General features: G+C 52.9%; 2 protein-coding genes across 2 annotated transcripts in view; one reads left to right on the forward strand and one right to left on the reverse strand.

Moving 5' to 3' along the window:
* CCDC33 (coiled-coil domain containing 33) overlaps positions 1-11,245 on the forward strand; it is a gene marked incomplete at both ends in the record, with an annotated part of 113,087 nt that extends 101,842 nt beyond the window's left edge. The window contains 9 exons of the mRNA XM_080691657.1: positions 6,579-6,744; positions 7,026-7,117; positions 7,306-7,437; positions 7,524-7,617; positions 8,294-8,460; positions 8,846-8,947; positions 9,466-9,552; positions 9,989-10,102; positions 11,117-11,245. Of these exons, the coding sequence (XP_080547783.1) occupies positions 6,579-6,744; positions 7,026-7,117; positions 7,306-7,437; positions 7,524-7,617; positions 8,294-8,460; positions 8,846-8,947; positions 9,466-9,552; positions 9,989-10,102; positions 11,117-11,245 (1,083 nt within the window). The remainder of the gene's footprint in view (positions 1-6,578; positions 6,745-7,025; positions 7,118-7,305; positions 7,438-7,523; positions 7,618-8,293; positions 8,461-8,845; positions 8,948-9,465; positions 9,553-9,988; positions 10,103-11,116) is intronic.
* A 988-nt stretch (positions 11,246-12,233) lies between these two features.
* On the reverse strand, positions 12,234-25,646 carry CYP11A1 (cytochrome P450 family 11 subfamily A member 1; the record flags this gene model as incomplete). Its single annotated transcript, XM_080692122.1, has 9 exons — positions 12,234-12,365; positions 12,654-12,851; positions 13,357-13,435; positions 13,679-13,845; positions 16,711-16,871; positions 17,619-17,822; positions 19,202-19,401; positions 21,983-22,138; positions 25,378-25,646. 9 exons carry the CDS (start codon positions 25,644-25,646, stop codon positions 12,234-12,236), a joined length of 1,566 nt encoding a protein of 521 aa, XP_080548248.1.
* Positions 25,647-25,707: the final 61 nt, after the last annotated feature.

Raw genomic sequence — 25,707 nt, forward strand, 5'->3', positions numbered from 1 at the left:
GCTCCTCACTCCAGATTCTGAAGATCTGCGCCTTCCCAGGGCTCCAACTACACCTCCATCCCTCCATCACCCTGACCCTCTGCCATGCTCAGGTCTCACCATGTCTGCTGCAGCTCCTGCCCTCAACTCCACATGTGCTGCCTCTGCCTGGTGCAGGTCCCATTGTGCCTCACCCTAGTAGCTGGCCCCTCTGTCCCTCATCACAATGACTCGCCTCCCTGCCTTTGCCTGGGAGTCCTGGCCCACACCTGGTAACACCTACTCATACAAGAGGTCAGCTCAGGTTACTACCCCCTCTAAGAAGCCTTTCAGCACGCCCAGGCTGGAAAAGAGCCTGCTCTAAGCCCCCATGGTCACAGAAACTTCCCACCGTCTCTCAGTGTAGAGGCGACACCAGTGGAGGACACTGTGGGCTCAGCTGGGCTTGTGACCCAGCACGGCACAGTCCTTGTACTCTGTAACACTCAGCAAGTACTGATTGACCTTGTGTTTACTGTGTGGCTTCCAGCACAGGCTGTGTGTGGAAGGGTACTAGGGATAGAACCCAGGGGCATTCTACCTCTGAGCTACACCCCCAGCCCTATTTTCTATTCTTTGTTATTATTATTATTATTATTATTATTATTATTAGTTATTTTGCATTACTGGGGTGGGACCGAGGGGCTTCTACCCCCAGGCTATACTTTCAAACCTATTTTATATTTTATTTGGAAACAGGATCTCACTAAGTTGCTGAGAGCCTCACTAAGTAGCTGAGGCTGGCTTCGAACCTGCGCGATCCTCCTGTCTCAGCCTCCCGAATAAAGCGTGCGCCACCACACCCGGCTTTATTCTTTATTTTTTAAAAATTTTTATTGGTGCATTGTATTTATACATCATGATGAGGCAAAAAAAAACTTGTGTAGACACAAATGCACACATCACCCATCCAGCCCCCACCCAGTCCCCCCCTCCCTCCCCCCTCCCTCTCATGCTTGGCTTAGTGGCTGACTATGATATGGATTAGTACATCCTGTGCTTTAAAGAGTTTCCTTCTCCCCTCCTTCCATCCTCACAGTTAGGCTGCCTTATCTGCTCCTCTATAGGATCTCCTTTTTCACCTGGAGCTCTTCCTATGACCCCTTTCACCTTAGCTTTCACAGATTAGGGAAAACATTCGATTCCTTACTTTGTGTGACTGACTAATCTCGCTTAGCAAACAGAGTCTCACTGAGCTGCGGAGGGCCTCACTAAGTAGCTGAGGCTGTCCGGGGACCGTGTTCCTCCTGTCTCAGCCTCCCAAGTGCTGGAATTACAAGCGTGCGCTACCATGCCCAGCTCCAGCCCTTTTTTAAATATTTTCATTTTGAAGCAAAGTCCCACGAAGTTGCTGAGGTTTTCTTCCAACCTGTGAGCCTTTTGTTTCTGCCTCCCAAGTCCTGGGATTACAGGTATGTGCCACCACGCCTGGCTCAGGCCTGGGCTTTCTAACCGAGCGTCTGTGACCTTGGGCACACTACTTCCAGCCTCAATTTCCCCATCTGTACAATGAAGACACAAGGTTCCTTCTGCTCAACACAGTTGGTAGTGGCCAGAGGTGGATTTGAAAGCCCCCACTTGACAAGCCTTGGGTTTCAGCCTACACACTCTCTTTTGTAAGGGAGGAGCTGAGCATTGCCCTCTTCCAGACTTTGTAAAGATTAACCTTTCCCCTACTCTTCAGTGGAAAGTGGACCTCCGTTTTTCATAAAATGGGAGCAGTCGCACAATCATACCTTCTGTGCCCAGTGCCCAGGGCGATCATAAGAATAAGTCTTTTTCCAGGTGTGGTGGCGAGTACTTGTAATCCCAGCATTTGGGAGGCTGAAACAGGAGGATCGCGGTTCTCGGACAGCCTTGGCTACTTAGTGAGGTCCTTTGAAACTCAGTGAGATTCTGTTTCAAAATAAAGAATAAAAAATAGGATCATAGAATCAGGGGTGTAGCTTGGAGGTAGAATGCCCCTGGGCTCCATCCCCAGTATAATAATAATAATAATAATAATAACAATAAACAATAATAATTAATAATAATAATAAATAGTGTCTTGTGTGTGTGTGATACTAGGGATTAAACCCAGGGAGGTATTCTACCTCTGAGCTATACCCCCAGTCCTAATTTTTATTCTTTATTTTAAAACAGGGTCTTGCTATGTTGCAGAGGGCCTCACTAAATAGCTGCAGCTGGCTACGAACCTGCGATCCTCCTGTCTCAGACTCCCAAGTACTGGCGTTACACGTATGTGCCACTATGCCCAGCTAGGAATAATTCTTTCAAAGCACTCAAAGGATGCAGGGAGGGAGTCACAGCTGCCAGGACCCTGCGATGCGGGGGCCCAGGCCCACCCTCCTCAATGCCCCTCACTCAGCGGCAGCCTTAAGGAGGGCAGTAGCAGCCCTCAGGCTCTCCGTCCCACAGATGAGGACACTGAGGCTCAGGGGACAGCTGCCTCCCTCCCAGAGCCACTGAGGAGCGCGGCCAAGGCCACCAGGCTCCCTGCACTGAGCAGACAGAACCTGGCTCCCCAGGTGTCTCAGTTCAGCCAGCTCTGAGGGTGGGGGTCCTGGCCATGGGGGTGTCTATGGGTGCAGAAGGGGCAGTGGGGGTAGGGATGGTGGCATTGAAGTCAGAGAGAAGTCCTCCCCGCCCCACCCCCAACAGACTGGTAACGGGGAGAAGGGGGGCCTGCGGTGGTAGAGGGCAGGGCCACAAGGACAAGCTGGGGCACGGCTCCAGCTGCGCTCAAGGCTGGCCTGTGACGCAGACTGTGGCCCTGGAGGGCAGCCACGCTCCTGGCTGTGGGGAGAGGTCAGGGCTGCGGCCTCCCAACTGCTGTAAGGCTCCAGATCCCCGCCCAGCTGTGCAGGAGGGGAGGCTGGGAGGGAGGGCAGGCCCTCCATTTCCCCTCACACAGCACTGGCCAGGTAGATTCCAGCCCCCTGAGGACGCATCGCTCAGAGCAGCCAGGCTGGGGTTCTGGGGCTGGGGGTGGGGATGAGGGCTTTCAAGGGGTGGGGGCCCCTGGAGCTGCCACTCTGCCTCCGGCAGGGACCATGTGGCTGGGGAGACGCCCCCCAGCGGAAGCTCGGCTCTCCCTGTCTTCCTTCCTCTGGACCTCAGCTTTCTTCATCTGTCGTGGGGGTGGGGGGTATTCATTATTACAGGGCTGGGCTCAGCCCCCAGGGCTGCACAGCTGGAGAACAGCAGGCTCCGAGAAATGATGAGTCCCTGGACAAATCAGACCCAGAGGGTAGGCCAAGGGGCTGGAGAATCTTCCCAAGGGAATCTTCCGTGTGCACACACACGCAGCCGAACCCAGACCTGGATGGGATTGTATCGGTTTCCACACTCTCTTTTTATTTCACAATAGAGCAAGGGCATTTCTCTGTGTCGGCATAATTAATTCTAGGCCATTTCTTTGTAACTACCGCCCGCAGACCGGAGGCTGAGCAGACCCTAGCATGAGACTTGAAGGTGCTCTACAGTGAGTGTCCTTGAACACGTGTTCTTGTGCGTGCGTGTGCATCTCAAGGATGTAGCCTTAGGAGCCAAGAACCCAATTTGAATGCTGCTGCACTTGTCTGGAGCAGACTTGATAAGAGGCTACACCAGGCGGAGGAAAGAAAATAAGGCGATAAGCTTCTGTTGCCAAAATATCATGGGTAGCTTGTGTGTGGGGATGCATGACTATAATCCCAGTACTTGGGGGTGGGGGCGGCTGAGACAGGAGGGTCACAGGTTTGAGGCCAGCCTTGGTAACTTTTCAAGACTCTGTCTCACAATAAAAATTAAAAAGGAATCCAGGTATGGGGGCACACGCTTGTAATCCCAGGATTTGGGAGGCTGAGACAGGATCATGGTTCGCAGCCAGCCTCGGCTACTTAGTGAGGCCCTCTGCAACTCAGTGAGACCCTGTTTCCAAATAAAGAATAAAAAACAGGGCTGGGGGTGTAGCTCGGAGGTAGAATTCCCCTAGGTTCTATCCCTAGTACTGCAAATAAATAAATAAATAATGAATACATAAACACATAAGTAAATATAAAACAAAAAGGATTGGTGATGTAGCTTAGAGCTAGATAGAGTACCACTGGGTTCAATCTCCGTTTCAAAAACAAATAAATAATCATGAGCTTTCCTCAGCTAATGTACTGAACCTCCAGCCCCTTACTAGTCAAGAACTGCCATAAATGGAAGACCTGGACCCCAGCAGAGGAAGGGGACGAGGGAGCCCAGGCAAACAAGGAGAAAGAGGGAGGAATCTGACCTGTTGACTAAGCAGCCTTTAGGACAGATATGGGATGGGATGAGACCAGTGCCTCTCAATTAGTGCCCCTGCCTGGGCAGGGGCTTCACACACCAACTCTGGGCCTCACAGCAATCCCAGGTGTCCCCAGTACGAGGACCCAGAGCCTCAGATTGTCCGGAGCTCAGGAGCCAAGCTGGGCTTCCAATCTAGACCTGCCCACAAAGTTGTGCCTGTGCTTGCGTGCATGCTTGCGTGTGTTTGTGCGCAGGCGTGCACACACGGGCTCCCCAGCCTAAGGGTCCTGGTTAATGAGCTGTCCGAGGACAACAGATGGGCAGATTCGGAGAAGCCAAAACTGGAATTCAGCTGGGGAAGGTGCTAGGGAGTTGGACCCGACACTGGCACCAACTAGAAGAAGTCCAGCCAGAAGGATAGACAGCGGCAGATGACAAGTGGTGTCTGCTGCTCCCCCATGTGCGGGGCTCCTCCCCTAGAAGCCGGTGGCCCACCATGCGGCAGGTGGGAGGCAGGGACCCAGAAGCCAGGCCCCCTCCCTAGACAGCATGGGACCCAGGTGGGAGTCGGGGGCAGAGCTCTGCTTCCTGGGGGCTGGGGAGCCTGGCTGGCTCCATGAGCGCCTGCCCCCACATGCAAGACCTCACACAGCCTCAGGAAGTCCAGCAGCCACCAGGGCTCAGCACACTCCCAAGGGAGCTCACGGCCCTTCCCACCCCCACCCCAGCTCCACCTCCTCCTCTAGCCTGACATTTCTGGCTTCATGGATTGGATCCTCTTTTGTACTTAGATTTAAGAAACTCTCCTTACAAATTTAAATTAAATTTATAAATAATAGTAAGGAGTTTCTGATTATAAAGAAGCATATAAATATAGCTTATTAATTTTCCTAGGCATATATAGGCAGACATAAATTGTTTTCCAAATTGGGGTCACACTGATCATTTTTTTGTAGTCTGCTTTTACCATTTCTAAATATATTGCAAGGTAACCACATGTGAGGGCCTCACAGTAGGATTGCACAGTGCTTAAGAACACACTCAAGCCAGGCGTGGGGTGCACACCTATAATCTCAGTACTTGGGAGGCAGAGACAGAAACATCACAGGTTCAAAGGTCAGCCTCAGGCCGGGCATGGTGGCACACGCTTGTAATCCCCGCGCTTGGGAGGCAAGACAGGAGAATGGCGCAGGTTCGAAGCCACCCTCTCCGGCTTAAGAGACCCTGTTTCCAAATTTAAAAATATATATAAAATGGGTCTGGGAGTGTAGCCCGAGGTAAAAGGGTTTCCAGGAACCCCAGTACCACCAAAAAAAACAAAAACAAGAACAAAAACAAAAAAACTTGGTGAAACCCTCAGGAACTTTTGACACGGTTTCAAAAATAAAATATAAAAAAGGGCTGGGGATATAGTCTGGAGGTAGAATGCCCCTGGGTTCAATCAGCAGTACCTCCCCCCCACACACACACACAGAGAACACACTCAAGTTGGGCGTGGTGGCGCACACCTATAATCACAGTACTTGGGAGGCTGAGGCAGAAGGATGGCAGATTCAAGGCCAGCGTGAGGTAACATTAGCAAGACAATTTTTCAAAGTAAAAAATAAAACAGGCCTGGGGTATAGCTCAGAATTAGAAGGCCCCCGGGTTCCATCCCCAGTACCACAAACTAAACAGAAACTGTAAGTGATTTTGTGCCACGGGTCTGGATTTCAGACGCCTTCCTCACTGATCAGGTTCCTCTCTGAGCCTTGGTCCCCTTATCTGTAAACTGGGGGCGATAATAGTACCTACTCTCATAGGCTTACTGTGGGAACACATGAGGGAGGGTCTCTAAAGAAGGAGCAGAAGATCCCTCTCCTGTCGCTGGATCCTGACCTTGACCACAACCAAGTCTCCCAGTCCACTTTCGACCCCTCCCTGACTGCTGGGCCGGGTGGGTGTGGGGTCCCAGGGTCAGCTCCCCAGTGGCACTTACTGGGATATCCATCCCACTCTCCTGGCCCCTATCCTTTAGAGTGTGTTATAGCTCCCCCGTGATGCCGGAGCCCTGAGGTGGTATCACAGAATAGATGCAGCCCCTAGGAAAGCTCAGAGCAACTAACTGCCCTAATGCAGACAGGACGGGTGGGGATGGAGTCCGAACCATCCTCCCAGGAGTTGCTAAGACTCAGGGGCATAACTTGGGGGTCCTGCTGCTTGGGGCCTTGAGAGTGGCCCTGACCCCAAGTGTGCATGCACATGTGGGATGGGGACTCCCCTGGGACCAAGGCCTCAGCTCTGGGCTCTGGGCTCCACAGGAGTTGAACAACTACCGGCGGGCCATGCAGAAGATGGCGGAGGACATCCTGTCCCTGCGGAAACAGGCCAGCCACCTGGAGTGGGAGAACCACCTGCTCAGGAGCCACCTGACCCAGCAGGAGTTGGAAGAGGATGAGAGCAAAACGGATGGAGTCCACAACCTGGGTAAGGGTGCCCAGGCCGCCAAGCGCATCAGGACACCTGCCTGGGCCCTGGGATGGGGGCGGGGGGGGCGCTCTCCCCAGATGTGCATGTAGCTGGACTCAGCAGAAATCCCAGTCCTACCCAACCCACACACCTTACCCAGCTGGGTCCTCTCAGGAGTGGAAAACGGAGTACCCAGTCCTGTTGCAAGCCCGTTATGGCTGGAAGCCACCCCACCCCCTATTGTGCTGAGCAGAGCTGGGAGAGGCCTCCTCCCTGAGCCAGCTCCCTGCCCACCCCAGCATTGTCCACAAAGCAGAGGCTGCATCCCAGTGAGCCGGATACGAGGAAGCTGCGGGACAAGGTGCAGCATCTGCAGAACGAGCTGATCCGGGTGAGCTGTGGCCGGGAGACGGAGGGAAGGGCTCCAGGTGGGCTGCGGCAGGAGGCGTGCTTGGGGCAGGAGAGTGGCGTAGAGGAAAGGAGGGGACCAGCCGGTGGAGGAGTTGGTGGTGGGCCAGGGGACCCTCTTGGCCAAGGGTGAGTCCTGGGCACTCTTTTCACCGCACCTTCCCCTTGCAGAAGAATGATCGAGAGAAGGAGCTGCTCCTTCTGTTCCAGGCTCAGCAGCCGCAGGCGGCACTGCTGAAGCGGTACCAGGACAAGCTACAGAAGATGAAGGCCCTGGAGGAGACTGTGCGGCACCAAGAGAAGGCAGGTGCTGGGCTGCCCGCCGGGGGCCTGCGGACGGGATGGCGTGGCGGTTCCAGGCCAGCCCAGCCCCGTGCTCTGCCTGCCAGGTCATTGAGAAGATGGAGCGGGTACTGGAGGACAGGCTGCGAGAGAGGAATGAGCCCCCGCCACCCAACAGGCTTCAGGGGAAGCCCAACATGGGCGGTCCGGCTCCCGGAAGTGGATGTGAGTGAATCGACTCCCCGGCTTTTGCTCCATCCCTGATCTCTGGAGGCTCCTCTTTGTGAGCCCCCCAGGCCAGGAAGGAGATTTCTGGGAAGGGGGCTCCCATGTAGAGGAGTACCCTGAGGGTCACATCTGTGGGCCCGAGACACCCAGGATGGCCCTGCTCTTCTATACCCAGGCACTGAGAACCTCCACAGCATCCCCAGGAAGCCCCCTAGAGCCCCGATGGGATACTGGGTGCAAGCCAGGCTAGAAAGAGGCCTGGCCTCCGGGGCAGCGGGAGGCTCTGAGAACTAGGGGAACCAGAACAGGCAGAGAATGGCTTCCCCAGAAGAGGCCTCAGTTCCCAATTCCCTACCTCCAAGACCCTTTTAATTATTTCCCTGACTCTCCATATCTTCAAAGATTCTGTCTAGAGCAGAGGAGCGAGGGAGAGAAAGGCGAAGGGCTGAAAAAAGGACACAGGAGAAAGGGGAGTTGGGGGGAAGCCTGGCATCAGATTCCAAACAGCCTCACAGGACCGTGGACCTGATTCCACTGGCAGTAGGCAGCCGTGGGTGGCTTGGGAGCAGGGAAGGAACAGAATCAGATGAGGGCAGGGACATGGAGGCAGGAAAGCCCATCTCACGAACATCTGTGGCCATGTCCACAGCCTTTCCCATGCTCTCAGTCCCTGGACTCCCCCCAGGTGCCACCGGAGAGAACCTACCCATTGACCTTTACTCAGTACTGCTGGCAGAAAACTCAAGGCTACGCGCAGAGCTGGAGAAGAGCCGCCACCAGTCAGCCCCCATCATTCTGCAGCAGCAGGCCCTGCCGGTAAGAGCCACCAGCAGAGGTGTGGCCCAGGCCTGCCCGCACTGGTCACCAGGTATCCAGGCGGTTCCCAGGATGGGAGCCGAGTTGACGGTCAAGACCGAGAGCTAGGCTTCCCGGCCCACACTGCGCCTGGTGTCTCCTGGAATGGGAGCTACCAGGCCTGGCTTTTTTCCTCCTAGGAATGCATGTATCTGAAAGCTTCTGTAGACCCTCCTCTAGCATTCTGGGAGAAAGCAAGCCCCTGACTCACCCCTGGCCCCTGGACCCCAACTCTTTTTGCCTTGCGACCGGCTTCCACCTGGACCCACACAGACCTCTCAGAGCTCCTTTCCGGAGCATCTCTTGGGATTGGCTCAGCCTTGGAGAGTCCTTTTCCCCATCCCAGGTGGACCCCGGGGAGTTGGGAGCAGGTGGAGACATGGCAGAGAGGCTACGAGAGACAGGTGGCCCGGGCCACACCCAGTGCACAGAGACCCTGCCCGCACAGGTGGGTGTCCCAGGACCGCACACCTAGGCTCCCTCCACTTCCCAGCTGCTCCAGGTGCCCCCGCACTGTGCACAGACCCTAACGCAGAGCATTTGGAACTAGGGGTGTGCCCAGGATGTGCAGGTGAGTAATGTTTGGATGCATGCATGGACATTCAGGGAAAGCATGGGATAGGGGGCCACGGCTTCATTTCTTCCCTCTATAAAAACACTCTCCTCTCCGCAGGCTTCTGTGAATTCATGGGAGCTCCTAGATAACATTTTAGATTTGAACACTGGTGTCTAAAAGCTTCAGATGCCCCCAATTCATGGGAGAAACAGCTGTGAATAAAGTCCATGCCAAAGCCTTATGCTGAGAACTTCAGGAAGAGGGCTGGGCCCAGGCTGAGGCTCTGTGCCAAGAAGCTGGGTTGACGCTCAGACCCGACTGGTTTCTCCTTCAGTACCCGCATGCTTCCTGAGCCTGCACGGCCGCAGCCCCCAGCTGGGGCCGTCCGTGAATTTCTGCTTTGTCCACAGGATCTTCTTGCCAGTTCTTCAGACAAGTTTAACCTCCTAGCCAAGCTGGAACAGGCTCAGAGCCGTATCTTGTCCCTGGAAAACCAGGTAGGTGAAGTGCAGGGGCTGAATGGGCAGGGCCAGGCTCACTGATCAGACTGCGACCAGGATCAGTGCTTAGTATGTAACCAGGATCAAGACTCAATCTATGACTGAATCCGGGCTCAGTCAATGACCAGGATTAGGGCTCAGTCGTGTGTGGTCAGGTCAGGTTCAGTCTGTAGCCAGAGTTCAGGACCAGCATGGACTCAGGGCCAGGGCTCTACATGTTGTTGGAAGGCAGAGAGGGTCCAATGCCTCTTAGATTGACAGTTCAGTCCCTTCCTCGCCTCTGCTATCCCGGAGGTCTCTTGGCAAGGGTCAAGCCCACATTGCCCAGAGCTTTGCTTTCTGCTCAGAGAGCGGGCTCAGGCTCTGGTTGCCTCAGCTGTCAAGGCTGGGCCTGCTGCCCACTGATCCCAGCTGCCCCTCTCCATCTCCACAGCTAGAGGACTCAGCTCGACGCTGGGGACGAGAGAAGCAGGACTTGGCCATACGGTTGCAGGAGCAAGAGCAGGGCTTGGGGCATCCTTCCAACCTCATCATCGCAGACCAGCCTGTGAGTGGCCCCTCCAGGAGAGCTCCTGGGCTTCAAGTGGTGGGGCTGGAAGCCACCTTGCTTCCAAACCACTGGGCCCTGAGAAAAACTTGAGGGTCCAGCTCCTGGGATGGGAATGGGGTGTCATGGGCCCCAGCTCCCGTTGTTACCAACAGAAGTCCTCCTGTGGTTCCCTGCTTGTCTGAGAGAAACAGACCTCCTGCCAAGACCAGCCTTTCCCCCGTGGGTTGTTGTGAAATGCAACAAGATGACTGTGGATGAGGGTTGACTCATACAGCCATTTCTGGAATGTTCTGGCACTGCCTATATTCTAGAAGTAGCTTGTGCCTCACACCCACTCAATTCATGGCACCCAAGATTGTCCCTTGCCATTATAGTGGGTAACTACAGTGCTGCCGAAGGGCTCCACACTGCGGACTCCCCAAGAACTGCTCACAGCTGTCCTGGGGATACCTGGCTCCCCAAACAGAGAGCCTGATTTCTCCTGCCCCTGGTCATCAGTATTATTTGCTCATAGCTGAGGCTCCACAGCTCCTGGAAAGGCCCTGGAAAGGCTCCTGGAAAGGAGACTGCCAGGGGACATAGGCCTCGCAAATTCACCTGGCCTCCGGGGGGACCCTTGGAGAAATTAGGTGTCACCAGCTGTGATAAGATGGACTTAGAAATCTTCCTTTCTTTTCTTTTTTTTTTCTTTTCTTTTTTTTTTTTTTTGGTACTGGGGGTGGAACCCAGGGGTGTTTCTGCCTCCAGGCTATCCTCCCAGACCTATTTTATACTTTATTTGGAAACAGGGTCTCACTAAGTTGCTGAGAGCCTCACCAAGTAGCTGAGGCTGGCTTCGAACCCGTGCGATCCTCCTGTCTCAGCCTCCCAAGCGCGGGGATTACAAGCGTGCGCCACCACGCCCGGCTTCAAAATCTTTCAGAAGTCAGAGTCCACTGGGGTTTGGATTCATGTCTTCCCAGGCAAGGTCCCTGGGGAGGGGGCCACACTCACTCACCTCACTTTGCACAGAAGGCCTCAACCAGTGGGACCAAGGACCTCAGGCGACCCTCTCAGCTGGAGCCCTTGATGCGCAGCTCAGACACGATGGTCAATGGGACCTCAGAATCCCAGAAGATCCCTAACTCCCAGCAGCCCTGAGCCCCAGAACAGGCCTCCTTGCATACCGGAGTCTTGTTCCACCCTTTAAAGGTGATTTTATTAAATGTTGTAGCTCAGTGAGCATCTGCCTCTTTCCTGGCGCACAGAAGCCTGGGGCCAGCTGCGTCCTCCCAGACGCCACCGCGGGCCCTCCGCAGCAGCCCGGCAGCCTCCTGCCTGTCCTTGGGGGCTGGTGTCTTTGGAAAGCTAAAAGCTATAAAGAATCCAAGAGGGTGGCAAGAAGAGGGACCAGGGTGACATTCTGTCCCAGACGTCCAGGAGAAGGGATGCCACTGGAAACGGCTCTGTTGGGAGAGCGGTGAGAGTCCAGGACTTCCCACCTGCTCCAAACATCCATCATGTCCGATTGATCGCTTTTCTCCCAAGTTTGGTTCCTTGGTCTCTTGGGAAGGGACCATCTTAAAGCCACATATGCCATTAACCAGGGTGAGGCTGAGCTGTGTGCAGTGTTGTGTCCAAATGTAGCCAGAGACAGAAAAGCAAACAGAGCTGAGAGAAAGAGTCCCCGCTGTGAGCGTGCTGGGTGGCTCAAAACCTCCCTGAACTTCAGTCTCTTCTCTATCCCACGCAGAGCTGGACGTCTTTGGCGGTGAGGCCATTTCCAGCACTGACATTTCTGAGTCGAAGATGACTCAGGCCCAGAGAAGAGAAAGCAAGCAAGGAGAGAAAAAGACAGGAGGGAGGAGGTTTGTCGTGGGGAAAAGCAAAAAGGACACAGGAGTGTTTGGACAACAGGCAGTTTATTGTCTTCTGGGCGGGTGAACAGGGGAAGCGGCCCAGTGCAGAGGGGGCGCTCATTTGAACTGGAGCAGTTGATCGCCAAGAGCCAAAGCCACCTGCTCAAAAGAACAGGGGCGGGGACAGGAGACCAGAGATGCGGAGACCCAGTAACACTGCCACCCAGCCATCCCCCAACACTACTGTGAGCCTGGATGGTGTCGGGGAGGAATAGTGCTACCCTCTCAGATCATGCCTGGGCTGGCTCCTGTTTGAAAGGCCTGAAGGTTAACAAGATGGGCTTCTCTGGTGTCAGGATGAGGTCGAACTTGGTGCCCACATCATCCATCTGTTGTAATTCAATTCTGAAGTTCTCCAGCATCTGAGAAAGAGGACAGCAGGCTGAGGGGAGGGTGGGGCACCCTGTTCCCTGGATTTCTGCCTTGACAATGCCCCTCCCCACCACTTCCCATCACCACTGAAGGGGAACAGGTGGCCAGGGGACACCAGTGGATGAGAAGTGAGTTAGCTCATAAGAGGTCAAGGGAAATTGTGGGAGACAAGTATGATCCCTGGGCTCTGGACAGAAATGGGAAGATGAGGGTTGGTGACTACATGAGGGTCACCCCAGCCATCCCAGGGTACCCAGATATCCCAAAACTCAACTCACCTGCATGAGGAATAGAGTCATCTCCAGCTCTGCAACCCGCCGGCCCAGACACTGCCGCACACCCCAGCCAAAGTTCAGATTCCGAAAGTGGGTGATGTTCTTGTCTTTGCCCAGCCATCGGGCCGGGTTAAAATTGGTCGGGTTCAAGAAGAATTTGGGTTCCCGGCCCATGGCATAGTTGGACACCTGTACCAATGTCTGGGGGCAGAGCAGACAGAGGCCTGAGGGGGCCCCACTCCCCATGGTGCTGAGCACGACACCCAGCTTCCCCAGGTCCCTACCCCAACCCTCCCCCCTGCTCCCCAGCAGGGCTGCCCAGCCACCCAGGATGGGACGGTCTGCCTGCTCTGTGACCTTGAACAAGGCCCACCCTTGCCTGAGTGTCACCCGCCAAATGAGGTGGCTGAAGATGCAAGGGTGGGACACTCCGCAGGGTTTTCCTACCCTTTTCTCAGCCCCCAGGCACACCTGAGATCCAGGCAAACTATGAGGTCTACCCCCTAGCCCGGGGCTCCAGCAACATTCCCGCGATCTTTACCCATGTGACCACCACTTCCGCTCTCCTTCTAACTTGAACTGCTGCTGCTGGGATCTCTACTGGGGCCCCAGTGCCAGGCAGACGCAGGACAGAAGCCTCCATGGCCACTATCTGTCTGCAACTGCAGCCAGCCTGGTAGAGCCTGCAGCTCCCCACTCTACCTACCTTGGCGGGGATCTTGTAGTCACGAAGGACCAAGTCATTCTCAACATATCTCTGCACTGTCACGGATATGGGGTGGAGTCTGTGAGAAAAGGGCACTCAGATCTCATGGCTCTAAAGTCCGGGCACCTCAGCCCCCGCTGCAGCTCCCCAAGGATCTGAAATAGGCCTGGGGCTCTCTGTCCTCCGTCCCATTCCCAGCTGTCTCTTCCAGATCTCTCCGTCTCCTGCCTCTAATTGCCTCCGCCAGCTCATCCTTGGAAGCCAGGACCCTGCCCTGGGTGGGGAGGGAGGTGCGGACGGGCATGGGCGGGCGTGGGCTTGCCTCAGTGTCTCTTTGATGCTGGCTTTCAGGAGGGGGACCGACTGCAGCACCATGTTGATGTCCCCATTGGCCTGGCGCCGGGCAGCCAGAACCTCTGTCCGCAGCATCTCCTGTACCTTCAGGTTGCGGGCCATCTCGTACAGGTGCCATTGCAGGGTCATGGATGTCTGGTAGAGAGTGTGGGGGTGCAGAAGATCAGAAGGTACCTGTCCCCCTGGGAACCTCGAGGTTCATGACCTACGCTCATTTTCATTTCCAAGAACCTCTCTCTCCACCAACCTCATCCCAGTCTCCAAGACCTCCGCCTTCAGAAGCAAAGCACGGTTTGAAAGGGGAAGGAATGGCCCAGCAGACCGTCGTCAGCCCAGGCGGGGATGTCTGGGGCTCCACTGTTCCTACCCGCATCAAGTTGCCAGAGCCTGTGTTCTCCCCGGCCAGTACCTTCTTCCAAGGACCCTAGGGGCCTTTATTTTATTTATTTATTTATTTATTTATTTATTTATTTATTGGTTTATTTATTTATTTATTTATTTATTTATTTATTTATTTTGCAGTCCTGGGGATGGAACCCAGGGGTATTCTACCTCCAAGCGACACCCCCAGCCCTATTTTTATCCTTTATCTTGAAACAGGCTCTCACTGAGTTTCAAAGGCCCTCACTAAGTAGCCGAGGCTGGCCACGAATCTGTGATCCTCCTGTCTCAGCCTCCTAAATGCTGGGATTACAAGGGTGCACCACCACAGCTGGCTTTCTAGGGGCCTTTAAAAACCAACATTCTTGCTGGGTATGGTGGCAGGCATCTGTCATCCCAGTACTGGGGAGGCTGAGACAGGAAGATCACAGGTTCAAGGCCAGTCTCAGCAATTAGTGAGGCTCCCAGCAACCTAGAGAGACCTTGTTTCAAAACAAAACAATAAGAAAAGGGCTGGTGGTGTAGCTTGGAGGGAGAATGCCCCTAGGTTCAATCCCTAGTACTAAAAAAACAAAAAAAAAACAGAAATTATATGAGTATAGTGCATAGGAAACCCAGGGGGCTTTGACACATGCCTCTCCCTAGTCTCAAAATGTGATTCCTCCCTTTCCTCCTGGCAAGGGCCTTCAAGACACGAGTCAACGTTTAGCTTCCCTCTCCCTCCCCCCTCCTTCCTCTCCTCTCAATCTTGCCCGTAGCTGGGGCAGAGACTATAACCGGTGTGGTAGACCTCTGCTCATATAGCTACCTTCCTGCCAGGGGCTCAGCTAACACCCCCCCACCCCCGCGCCCAAATCCACAGGTTGAAGTCTTGGCCACTGTGGAATGCACAGCACTTGGAAATAGGAACTTTAAAGAGATAAAAAGGATAAAAGGAGGTCATGGTGTGGGCCTTTTATCACTAATGTCTGCCGTCCTTGTGAGAGGAGGAGGTTAGGATGCCCCCAGCACAGAAGCCCACAGGCAAGACGGTGAAGGGGCTTGAACTGAACAGTGCTAACTGCACCTTGACTTGGGCTTGCAGCCTCCAGAACTGGGATAATGTAAGTGTCTGTTGTTGAAGCTGTTTCGTTATGGTAGCCCCAGCAGACAAACCGTACACGCTTCTGAGCCAGCTGAGAATTCCAAAGGTTGCTGTGTTCAGACCCAAGTCCTAACCAACACTCTAGAAACACCAAATATTAGCTTCCACTGCCACAGTAGCATGGGCCAGTTTAAGAGATTGAAAGACGGGACAGTACACAGGACAGGTAGGTAGGTTTTAAAGTTCAAGAAGAGATGTTTCAGGGCTGGGTGTGCTGATGCATGACTTAATTCTAGTACTTGGGAGGCTGAGACAGGAGGGTCACAGGTTTGAAGGCAGTCTCAGAAATGTAGCAAGACTCTGGTCCAGAATAAAAAATAAAAATAAAAAACAAGCAGGGCTGAGAGGTCTAAATTAAAGGTAGAATGCCCTGGGCTCAATCCCCAGTGCCAAAAGTAAAATAAAGAGATTCCATCTGGATGCCTGTGGTGGGATATATCTGTAATCACAGGATTTGAGAGGCTGAAACAGGAGGATTACAGGTTTGAGGCCAGCCTCAGCAACTTAACAAGACCCTGTTTCAAAATAAAAAATAATAAGCCATGCCGGGAAGCAGAGACAGGAGGATCACGCAGGTTCAAAGCCAGCCACGCTGGCATAAGAGACCCTGTTTCAAAAATATAAAATAGGTCTGGGAATGTAGCCCAGAGGTAGAAGGGCTTCCAGGAACCCCAGTACCACCAAAATAATTAATAATAATAATAATAATAATAATAATAAGCCAGGTGTGGTGGTGCACACTTGTAATCCCAGTACTTGGAAGACTCAGACAGGAAGATCTCAGGTTCAAAACCAGCTTTGACAGCAACTTGACAGCTTGCTGAGAGCCCAACTGCTGGAGCCCAAATAAGAAATCAAATCAGGCTGCAGGTATAGCGTGGAGGTAGAATGCCTTTGGGTTCAATCCCCAGTACCGAAAAATAAATAAATGGGCTAGGGGTGTATCTCGGAAATAAAAGTCCCCTTCCCTCAACCTGGGTTCAATCTCCAGTACCAAAAAAAGAAGAGAAGTTTCTGGATTCCTTGCCTCGAGGCACTGCGGGCACCACAGGCACAGCGGTCCAAAAGGAGAGAAGAGAAAATGGACAAAAGACCCAGGAGGGCAGAGACCAGAGCACGTTCTCCAAGATTTCTGAGGTCTTGCCTGTTTCCCTGGGTGTGAGGGAGGGGTGTCCTCTCCTCGGAGCTAGGGAGAAAGGCCTGGAACTGGGGCACCGTGGCAGCACCTGAACCTCACCACCTACACCTCAGTCGTGTCCTCACAGGCGCAGAAAAAATGGCGGAGCAGCTCAGATGCTGCCTCCAGTGGGACTTTGCCTCACCCTCCCAGGAGATCAGAGTCCAGGGAATGGAGCCTCAAGAGGGAGGTGCATCCCATTCCCCCAGGGGGAGCCCGTGAGTAGCGGGGCTTCAGCCAGCACTGCCGGGGTGGAGAAGGCACAGGGAAACCCAAGGCCTGGCCTCAGGCCACTCACCGTGTCCACGCCTCCCGCCATAATCTCCGTGATATTGGCCTGGATGTCCTTGAGGTTCAGCTTATTACCTTCCAGGAGGCTGTAGAGGATGCCGGGGTACTTGTCACTGAAATCTCTCTTCTGTCTCAAGTCCTGGTAGAAGTTCTGCGTGTACTGGTCAGCTGTGGGGCAGGAGAAGGAATCAAGAAAGAACCTGCCACCTGAGAGTCCCTGCAGGTGGGAGGGAGGAGGGCAACCTTTGGAGAAAGGTAGAGCCGCCCTAGGGATTCCAGAGTGCCCGCTTCATAGGCGGCCACTCAACTGAGTGCTTATGGTCCACTAAGCCCTTCATATCTGCCTGTGCATTTAGGTCCTCTATGGGGTATGTGATGTCACCTCCATTTTCTTTTCTTTCTTTTTTTTTTTTTTTTTTGCTGTACTGGGGATGGAACCCAGGGGCATTCTACCTCTCAGCTGCACCCCCAGCCTTATTTTTTTATTCTTTATTTTGAAACATGGTTTCACTGAGTCTCAAAGGGCCTCACTAAGTAGCTGAGGCTGGCCACGAACGGCGATCCTCCGTAATGCTGGGATTGGAAGCGTGTGCCACCATGCCCGGCTATCACACCCATATTTTAGAGGCGAAACAGAGGTGCAAAGAGGCAGTTCCATGCATGTAAGGGGCAGAGGTGGCACTGGGCTTCAACACACCCGTCTCGACCTTTCCCAGTCTCTCCCATCCACGTCCTGATCTGACACTCAGCATAGCTGGGGCTCGACCGCTATCAATGAAGCCTGGGTCAAAGTTAGCAGCCCAAGGCCTGGGGCTTCCAGCGGGCTTTCTATCCCAGATTGAGGTTCCCACCCAGGGATAAACAGGACCCTCCAAGCCCCCAGACCCGGCTTCCCAGAGCCAGAGCAGCCCTCACCTTTATTGAAAATAATGTCCCACGCATCCACATGGTCCCTCCAGGTCTTGGACCTAAAGAGACGAAACAGTGCCGGGGGGACGCTGAGCATGGGAACACTGGTGTGGAACATCTGATAGATGGCATCGATGAACCGCTGGGCCTCGGGGTCCACAATCTCCTCCAACATCCCCAGGCGCTCCCCAAAGACAATGTTGGTGACAGCTGCAGGAGGAAGCCGAGGCTGAGGATGCCTTCCAACCTGCCCCCCTGAGAGCCTAGGCTCCCAAGATCTCCACCCGCCCCCAGCCACACGCAGAGCCTTGGACACCCCTGTACTTCCTCCAGTAAAGAAGCCAAGGCCGGGTCCCAAGCGGCTAGGAAGGCTGGACAGAAGCAAGCTGTCCTCCAGTGACCACTGAGGTCCCTCAAATGGGACTGTGAAGAACCCTGGAAAGGGACCAGGGATGGGAAGCAGGGTCTGCAGCACAGCCCAGGAGTGCTGGGCCAGGATGGAACTGCTTGGCCCACCCTGGCTCCAACGGGAATTTCTCATAGAAATTAACTGAATTGGCCACATACTTCCTGGGAAGGTCAGATGGGAGTCAGAGGACATAAATCCCTAGGTAACTGGCCACCCAGGACCCAGTCTGGGGTCACATTAGAGGTCATGACAATCCCAAGTTTTTCTTGCCTATCAGGTGAGGATATTTTTTTTCTTTTTATGTTACTTGGGATTGAACCTAGGGACATTCTACCTCTGAACTGCACTCCCTGCTCCTTTTATTTATTTATTATTTATTATTTATTTATTTTTTATTTTGGTGGTACTGGGGTTTCTGGAAGCCCTTCTACCTCTGGGCTATACTCCCAGACCTATTTTTACATTTTTATTTGGAAACGGGGTCTCCTAAGCCAGCGCGCGCGGCTGGCTCCGAGACTGTGCGATCCTCCTGTCTCCGCCTCCCAAGCGCAGGGATTACAAGCGTGCGCCACCACGCCCGGCTATTTTTTTTATTTTGAAACAGGGTCTTGCTAAGTGGCTGAGGATGGCCTCAAGCCTGTGACCCTCCTGTCTCAGTCTCCCAAGCACTGGGATTACTGGCACACATATAGCACTGTGCCCAGCTCAGGTGGGAAATTAAAATGCTGATTTTACTCCAAAATCCTGCATTGGCCACCTGATCTCCATCAAGCTGCACACGTGAGCTCTTCCTCTGTCTATGCTGCCTGATTTCCTTACCCTGTCCAGACAATTCCTATATATCCCTCAAGGCCTAACTCAGATGAACCACCTGACTCTCCTCTCCCCTACCAGACCTAATAGGTCTATTTCCAGGGGAGGGAGACTTGCAGAAGGAAGGACTGGGCCAAGCTCTGGCTTTGGGAGGATGGTGGCTAGATGGACCCTCAGCCCCACAGAATGAATGCCAGAGGAGGACTATGCCACCCTCTGTTTTGCTGGGGGTGGAGGGTGAGTTCAGCAGCTCATCCCAGAAGCCAACGTGAGCGCCTCTGCAGCGCCCGTGCTGGGCCTCATGGTGAGAGAGTGAATGCTGGTTTCCCCATCCTCAGCCCACTGCCGCCAGGTCCCAGCCCCTTACACTCAAAGGCAAAGCGGAACAGGTCTTCGCTGATGTCCCCTGAGAAACTTTCAGAGTTCTGTTGCTTCATGCGCCTGTGCAGAACACTGACGAAGTCCTCAGACACTTTTTCCAGCATGGGCACAAAGTTCTTGATGGCCTCCGGAGCCATCATCTCCTGGTTCATGACAATTCGGTTTCTCTTCCAGTCATTGGATTTCCTGAGAAAACACAGGCCCCAACCCCATAGACACAGCCTCTGGGCCTGCAAACCCGGGAAAGCCGACTGGGCCTCCAGGGGCTGAGCCAGTGCTCAGAGTGTGGGCACTCCGGCCCAGGAGAGGAGCAAGGAAGGGAGAAAGTGATAACACAAAACTCCAACTCCTCCACCCTTCTGCTGGGGCTGCGACCAGGAATTTATATTCTTGCCCCTCTTTGAGTGATAGCAAGCCGTCCAGACCCTGATGGCCGCGAGCCTCCTGATCATGCCTCTTCCCCTTCCCCAGCCCATGCTCACCTTCACTGCCATAGGCCCCTATCAACTTTTCTAACTCTTTCACAGACTAAACTGATTGACTTCTCTGCACTCTCAGAGTGCTCCACTTGGAATTTAAAAACCTGAACTCAGCTGGGCGTTGAACTCCAGCTATTCAGGAGGCTGAGGCAGGAGGACTGCAAATTCAAGTCCAGTTTGGACAATTTAGTAAGACCCTGTCTCTAAATAAAATTTAAAAAGGAGAAATGGAGGTGTAGCTCAGTGGTAGAGAACTTGCTTAGTACAAGCAAGGTCCTAGATTCCAGTTACACACACACACACATACCATCATGCTGGGCATGGTGGTGCACACCTATAATCCCAGTACTTGGGAGGCTGAGACAGAAGGATCAAAGTGTTGAAGCCTGCCTCAGCAACTTAGGAAAATACTGTGTGAGTGTGTGTGTGTGTGTGTGTGTGTGTGTGTGTGTGTTGCTGGTAATTGAATCTAAGGGCATTCTACCTCCGAGCTACAGCCTCCGCCTGATTTTTTAGTATTTATTTTGAAACAGGATCTCACTAGATTGCAGAGGGCTTCACTAAGTAGCTGAGGCTGGCCATGAACCCGGATCATCCTGTCTCAGCTTCCCAAGTACTAAGGTTGCAAATGTGCACCACCACACCCAGCTGCAAGATGCTATTTCAAAATAAATTTTAAAAAAGAAGAAGAAAAGGCCAGGCATGACGGTGCATGCCTGTAATCCTCATACTTGGGAGGCTGAGACAGGTTCATGGCCAGCCTCAGCAACATAGTGAAGCCCTTACTTCATAGAAAAGCTATAATGCTATAGGAGACCTACTTTTTTCCATTTGATTATTTATTTACTAATTTATTTTGGTTGTTGGAAATTGAACCCAGGGGCACTCCATCTCTGAGCTACACCTCCAACCCCTGCCTTTTTTTTTTTTTTTACCTCTGCCACCATGCCCATAGCAAAAACAAATATGGAACACTTCATGAATTTGCGTGTCATCCTTGCACAGGGGCCATGCTACTCTTCTCTGTATCGTTCCAGTTTTAGCATATGTGCTGCCAAAGTGAGCACCTGCCCTTTTTTTTTTTAATAGGGTCTCATTAAGTTATGAAGGGCCTCACTAAGTTGCTGAGGCTGGCCGCAAACCTCCAATCCTTCTGTCTCAGCTTCCCAAGTACTAGGATTACAAGCGTATGCTACCATACCCGGCTATATTTTTTTCTTTCTTTCTTTCTTTCTTTCTTTCTTTCTTTCTTTCTTCTCTCTCTCTTTCTTTCTTTCTTTCTTTCTTTCTTTCTTTCTTTCTTTCTTTCATGGCACTGGGGATGGAGCCCAGGGGCCTTCTACCTCTGAGCTACACCCCCAGCCCAATTTTTCATTCTTTATTTTGAAACAGGGTCTCACTGAGTTGCAAAGGGCCTCACTAAGTAGGTAAGGCTGGCCACAGACCTGCAATGGTCCTGTCTCAGCCTCCCAAGTACTGGGATTACAGGCGTGCGCCACCAGGCCACCAGCCCTGCTTAAATTTTATATTCTAAACACTGTCACTGTGGGACAATGAGTCCATTCAGACCAGCAGGTATGTTCCGCTGTTCATTCATTCACACTCCTGTTGTGGCAACGAGGAGGCTTCATATTGGTTGCTGCGAATAGCACCAGGGCAAAGAACACATCTCCTGAGAGGGTTATTCCTTAGAGCATATCCTTAAACTCAGAAGTGCTGCATCATGAGAACAGTTGATTCCAGGAGATAATGTCCAACATTTTCCAAAGCAGAGGCACTAGGTCATACTCCAGGGAGCAATGGATGAGAGTTTCAGTTGCCTCAACAACACTTGATAGAGTCATGCTTTAAATTTTCGATGAGCAATTTGTTAAAAAAAAAAAAGTATCCGCTACTACACCCAATACACTGGCTCCCCTGTTTCTCTTTTGTCCCTTTAGACTGCGTGGGACTCATGAAGACAGGCCCCTACCCTACTTGTCACTGAACCCCCAGCACCAGCACAAGGCCTGGTACATAGAGGATGCTCTGGAAAGTAGGATTTAATGCATCAGGCCATCAAGGAGGACTTTGCAAGGTCTTCACTTATATATGAACCTTCAGGCTGACATTTCCCTGAAGCTTGGCAGAGAAGCTCACCATCATCATCATCCCCGCATTGGTTTTATGGAGGCAGGAGGATGCCAGGGACTGGCCTAGAGCCCTGCTTGGAAGAGTAAGGGAAGCCGGCTCCCAGCAGCTCCCTCTCCAGGGCTCCCATCACTTCCCACCAGCCCCCGGAGACTCACTTCAGTAGGACTCCCATGGGTTTCTGGTAATACTCGCGATAGGCAACCCAGGGTGGGATGTTGTATCTTTCTGGGTAGGAACCCTCGGACTTAAAGAGCAAGGCTGCGTCTTCAGGGTCGATGATATAAACTGACTCCATATTGCCGAGCTTCTCCCTGGGGGAGAGACAAGAAGAGCGACGTCAAGACAAGAGGAAAGTCATGGAAAGTCCGGGCAGTTGGGACACTGCACTATTGCCTCTCGCGATTCCTCAGCTTGCTGGCTGTGTGCCCTGAAACAAATCCCTTACCCTCTCTGAGTCTCAGTTTCCTTGTCTATAAAACGGCAAAAGATATTGTGCCTATTTCACAGGGTTGCTGAAAGACAAAATATGAAGAATATAGGTAAGACTGTTGCTAAGCGTTCTGAGTGACATCTTCATGACTACCGACACTGCTGTCACACAGCACACTGAAAGGACCTGCCCGGCCCACCCCAAGGCTTCCCTGGACCAGGAAGCCTTGACCCCACTTGCTCTTCCTGTTTCCCAGGACCTCGGCCATCGGAAAAGCTCAACCCAGGCACGCTTCCCTGTCACTACTCACTGTAGCACGCTAGTCGGGCCATGTTCAAGAAGAGCCAGTCCCTTTGAGGATTGGGATTGTGGGAATGGTCACCCTACGCAGAAGTCAGACAACGAAAACTAAGCTGCAGCAAAACATCAGACCCCAACTAGAGACGGAGGCAGAGGAGGGATGCACAGAAAGCTGCGGTCTCAATAAAAGGCAACCGCTCCATGCGGCTGGTGTCTTTCACAAAGAGATTAGGACAGAGACACAGAGGGATGAGCCTGGGAAGACCAGGGAGAAGATAATCCAAGCTCAGGACCGAGGACCCAGGAAAAACCAACCCTGAGGACACCTTGACCCCAGATTCCAGCTCCAGAACTGTGACGTATACTCCATATCTGTCACATAAACAAAACGACCTTGCTGCCAGGCAATGGAAAGCTTTGTGTCTCACTTGCAGGAGCCTTTTGCCTAAGCAGGTTAATGGGGGACCTATCATAAGGAAGAATTTCATAAAACATAGAGACACAAGCCAAGTTTGCCTTTGCTCCACTTTCCCTCCCCTCTGTCCCTCCCTTTCTCGGTACTACTGGGTTCAGCACTGAGCTTTAAAGCCTGGACCACCTTCCCACATCTTGGCCTTGGCTCCTCCTAATTTCCTAGAAAATCCCCTCAGTGCTTTTCCAGGTACCAACAGTCCTGACACTGATTAGCTCTACAACCCACCTAGGCTTACAAAGTCCATGAACTGTTATCAGTAGTACCAATTCCACTCCCAGGACTCCTGCCAAGGCAGTGGCCTAACTCGAGCAGCATTCCTGATGGATAGGACGTTCACCACAGCACTGGCTCCCCCAAAGGACCTCCAGGGGGCTAAATGTTCATTATGAAAGACTTCTGCACACTGCAGACTACTATGCTGCCATTTATAATTATCTGGAGAGAGAAAAATCTCTGATACATCGTTTCCCAGCACCCCAGGATCCGGCATGCACACCACCAAAGGAGAGCAAGCTCTCGTCCTTAGAGTTACCCATGTATCCCCCCAGGTAAGGGTGGGTCTGATTTCTGTTTTTCTGTGTGCTTGTCTGCACTTTCTCAACTGTTCCATTGAAGAATGGAAAAAAACCTTCCCAGCTTGGGGAAAAGCATGAAAGTTGTATTTATTTATTTATTTATTTATTTATTTATTATTTTTGTGGCACTGGGCATGGAACCCAGAGGCATTCTACCTCCAAGCCACATCCCGAGCCCTATTTTTTATTCTTTATTTTGAAACAGGGTCTCACTGAGTTGCAAAGGGCCTCACTAAGTAGTAGCTGAGGCTGTCCGCGAACCACGACCCTCCTGTCTCAGCCTTCCGAAGGTTGGAATTACAAGCATAGTTCCACCACGCCCGGCTGAAATTTGTATTTTAATTCTTCACATTTATCCCAAGGTTTACCACTTCCAGGACATAGTAGCGGCAAAATCCGGACACACAGACCTGAGAGTCGCCGAATTTGGGTTCCAACCTGGCTTTGGCCTCATGAGCTGTGTGACCTCTGCAAGACCCTTCTCCTGGCCCAAGCTCAGTTTCCCCATCATGAACACCAACTTCAAAGACAGGTGGTAAGACTCAGATAAAAGTAATTCAGAAGAGAGACACAGCAGTACAGCAAGACATTCATACTTAGGACTGAGACCCTATGATAGAGCAGCCCTCTGAGCAGAGCATTTCTGTGTGTGTGGTGCTGGAGATGGAACTCAGAGGCTTTCTACCTTCCAGCTACACTCCCAGACCTATCGTCTATTTTATTTAGAAAAGGGTCTCACTAAGTTGCTGAGAGCCTCACTAAGTAGCTGAGGCTGACTTGGAACCTGTGCGATCCTCCTGTCTCAGCCTCCCAAGTGTGGGGATTATAAGAGTGAGCTACCACGCCCGGCTTTGAGCAGAGCATTTTATTTATTTATTTATTTATTTATTTATTTTGCGGTACTGGTGGGCTAGAAATCAAGGGCTTTACTGAGGTACACTTGGGAAGCAATTCCAACAAGCCTCCGAGACAGACCCAGCAAGCAGCCCAACACTGGGGCCAGAGGCCCTCCTTGCCCATAATCACCTGTCACACACACGCACGCACGCACTTCAAAAGGGTTGAGAGGAGGAAGTGAGACCTGACTCCCAGGGCCAGTCCACCCCACAAGCCAGCCAGAGTGTCCATCGGTACCTTCCCCCTAGTGACCTTCCTCTCAGAATTCCTCGCGTTGGGAAAGACCCTATCACTCAAGTCAAGCGCACCGTCCCTCCCGGTCTCCTCTCCCAGCCCCCACCAGCACAGCCAGAGCCTCGTGTCCATCCAAAGGGCTCTCAGGAATGGCCCAGGAGTAGAGTGAAGGCTACTCAGACATTCTTAGGCCAGGGCCAAGCAGTCCTCCCAGGTCTCGGAGGACAAACATGCAAAGGCCCCTCCTCTTGGCATAAGCAAGGCAGATGCTTCAGAAAGAAAGGGGCGACTCGGGCTGGAGGAGTGAAATGGGCCCCGCAGGACAGGGGTCTAACTACCAACCAGGAGCCAGCGCCTCCACCCGCTCCTCTGAGCAAGGGGACAGCAACCTTCCCTCGGCAGGTGTCCTGGTGACCATGGTGTAGGAGGAAGTCAGGGGGCCTGCTCTAGCACCATCCCTTTCCCACATTAATTTGAAAGGGGACCTGAAGCCTTTCTGTTCTCCCTACACCATGCTCAGGTTAGAGAAATAAAATCAGAAGGCAAATAAGAGCTCGAAACAATCAATAAAAGACCACTGAGGCAGGGAGCAGGGCAGGGCTGCGGGCTCTGCACCTCCCTCTGCCCCGCCGGGCTTACCTGTAAATGGGGCCGTACTTCTGGAAAAGCTGCACATGGTGATAGTGGAGCCTATGTGTGCCCTTCTCCCTCCAGAACCGGTACAGGTTGAGCCAGCCATTGTTGCCAGGGGAAGGGATCTCACTGTAGGGGCGAGGAGTGCGGGGGAAGGCGCTAGCTTCCCCTGCACCGGGCACTCTGGGGCAGCCCAGGCCCTCCCGGGTGGTGCTCAGGAAGGCTCGACAGCCTTGGACCAGTACTGAGCGCACAGGAGCTCCCTTGGCCAGCATGCTGTTCCCACTGTGGACACACCACCTAGTCCACTACACAGAGCCTGCCGGTGTGGCTTGG

The sequence above is a fragment of the Muscardinus avellanarius genome, assembly GCF_963383645.1.
Source record: "Muscardinus avellanarius genome assembly, chromosome: 3".
Lineage (NCBI taxonomy): Eukaryota > Metazoa > Chordata > Mammalia > Rodentia > Gliridae > Muscardinus > Muscardinus avellanarius.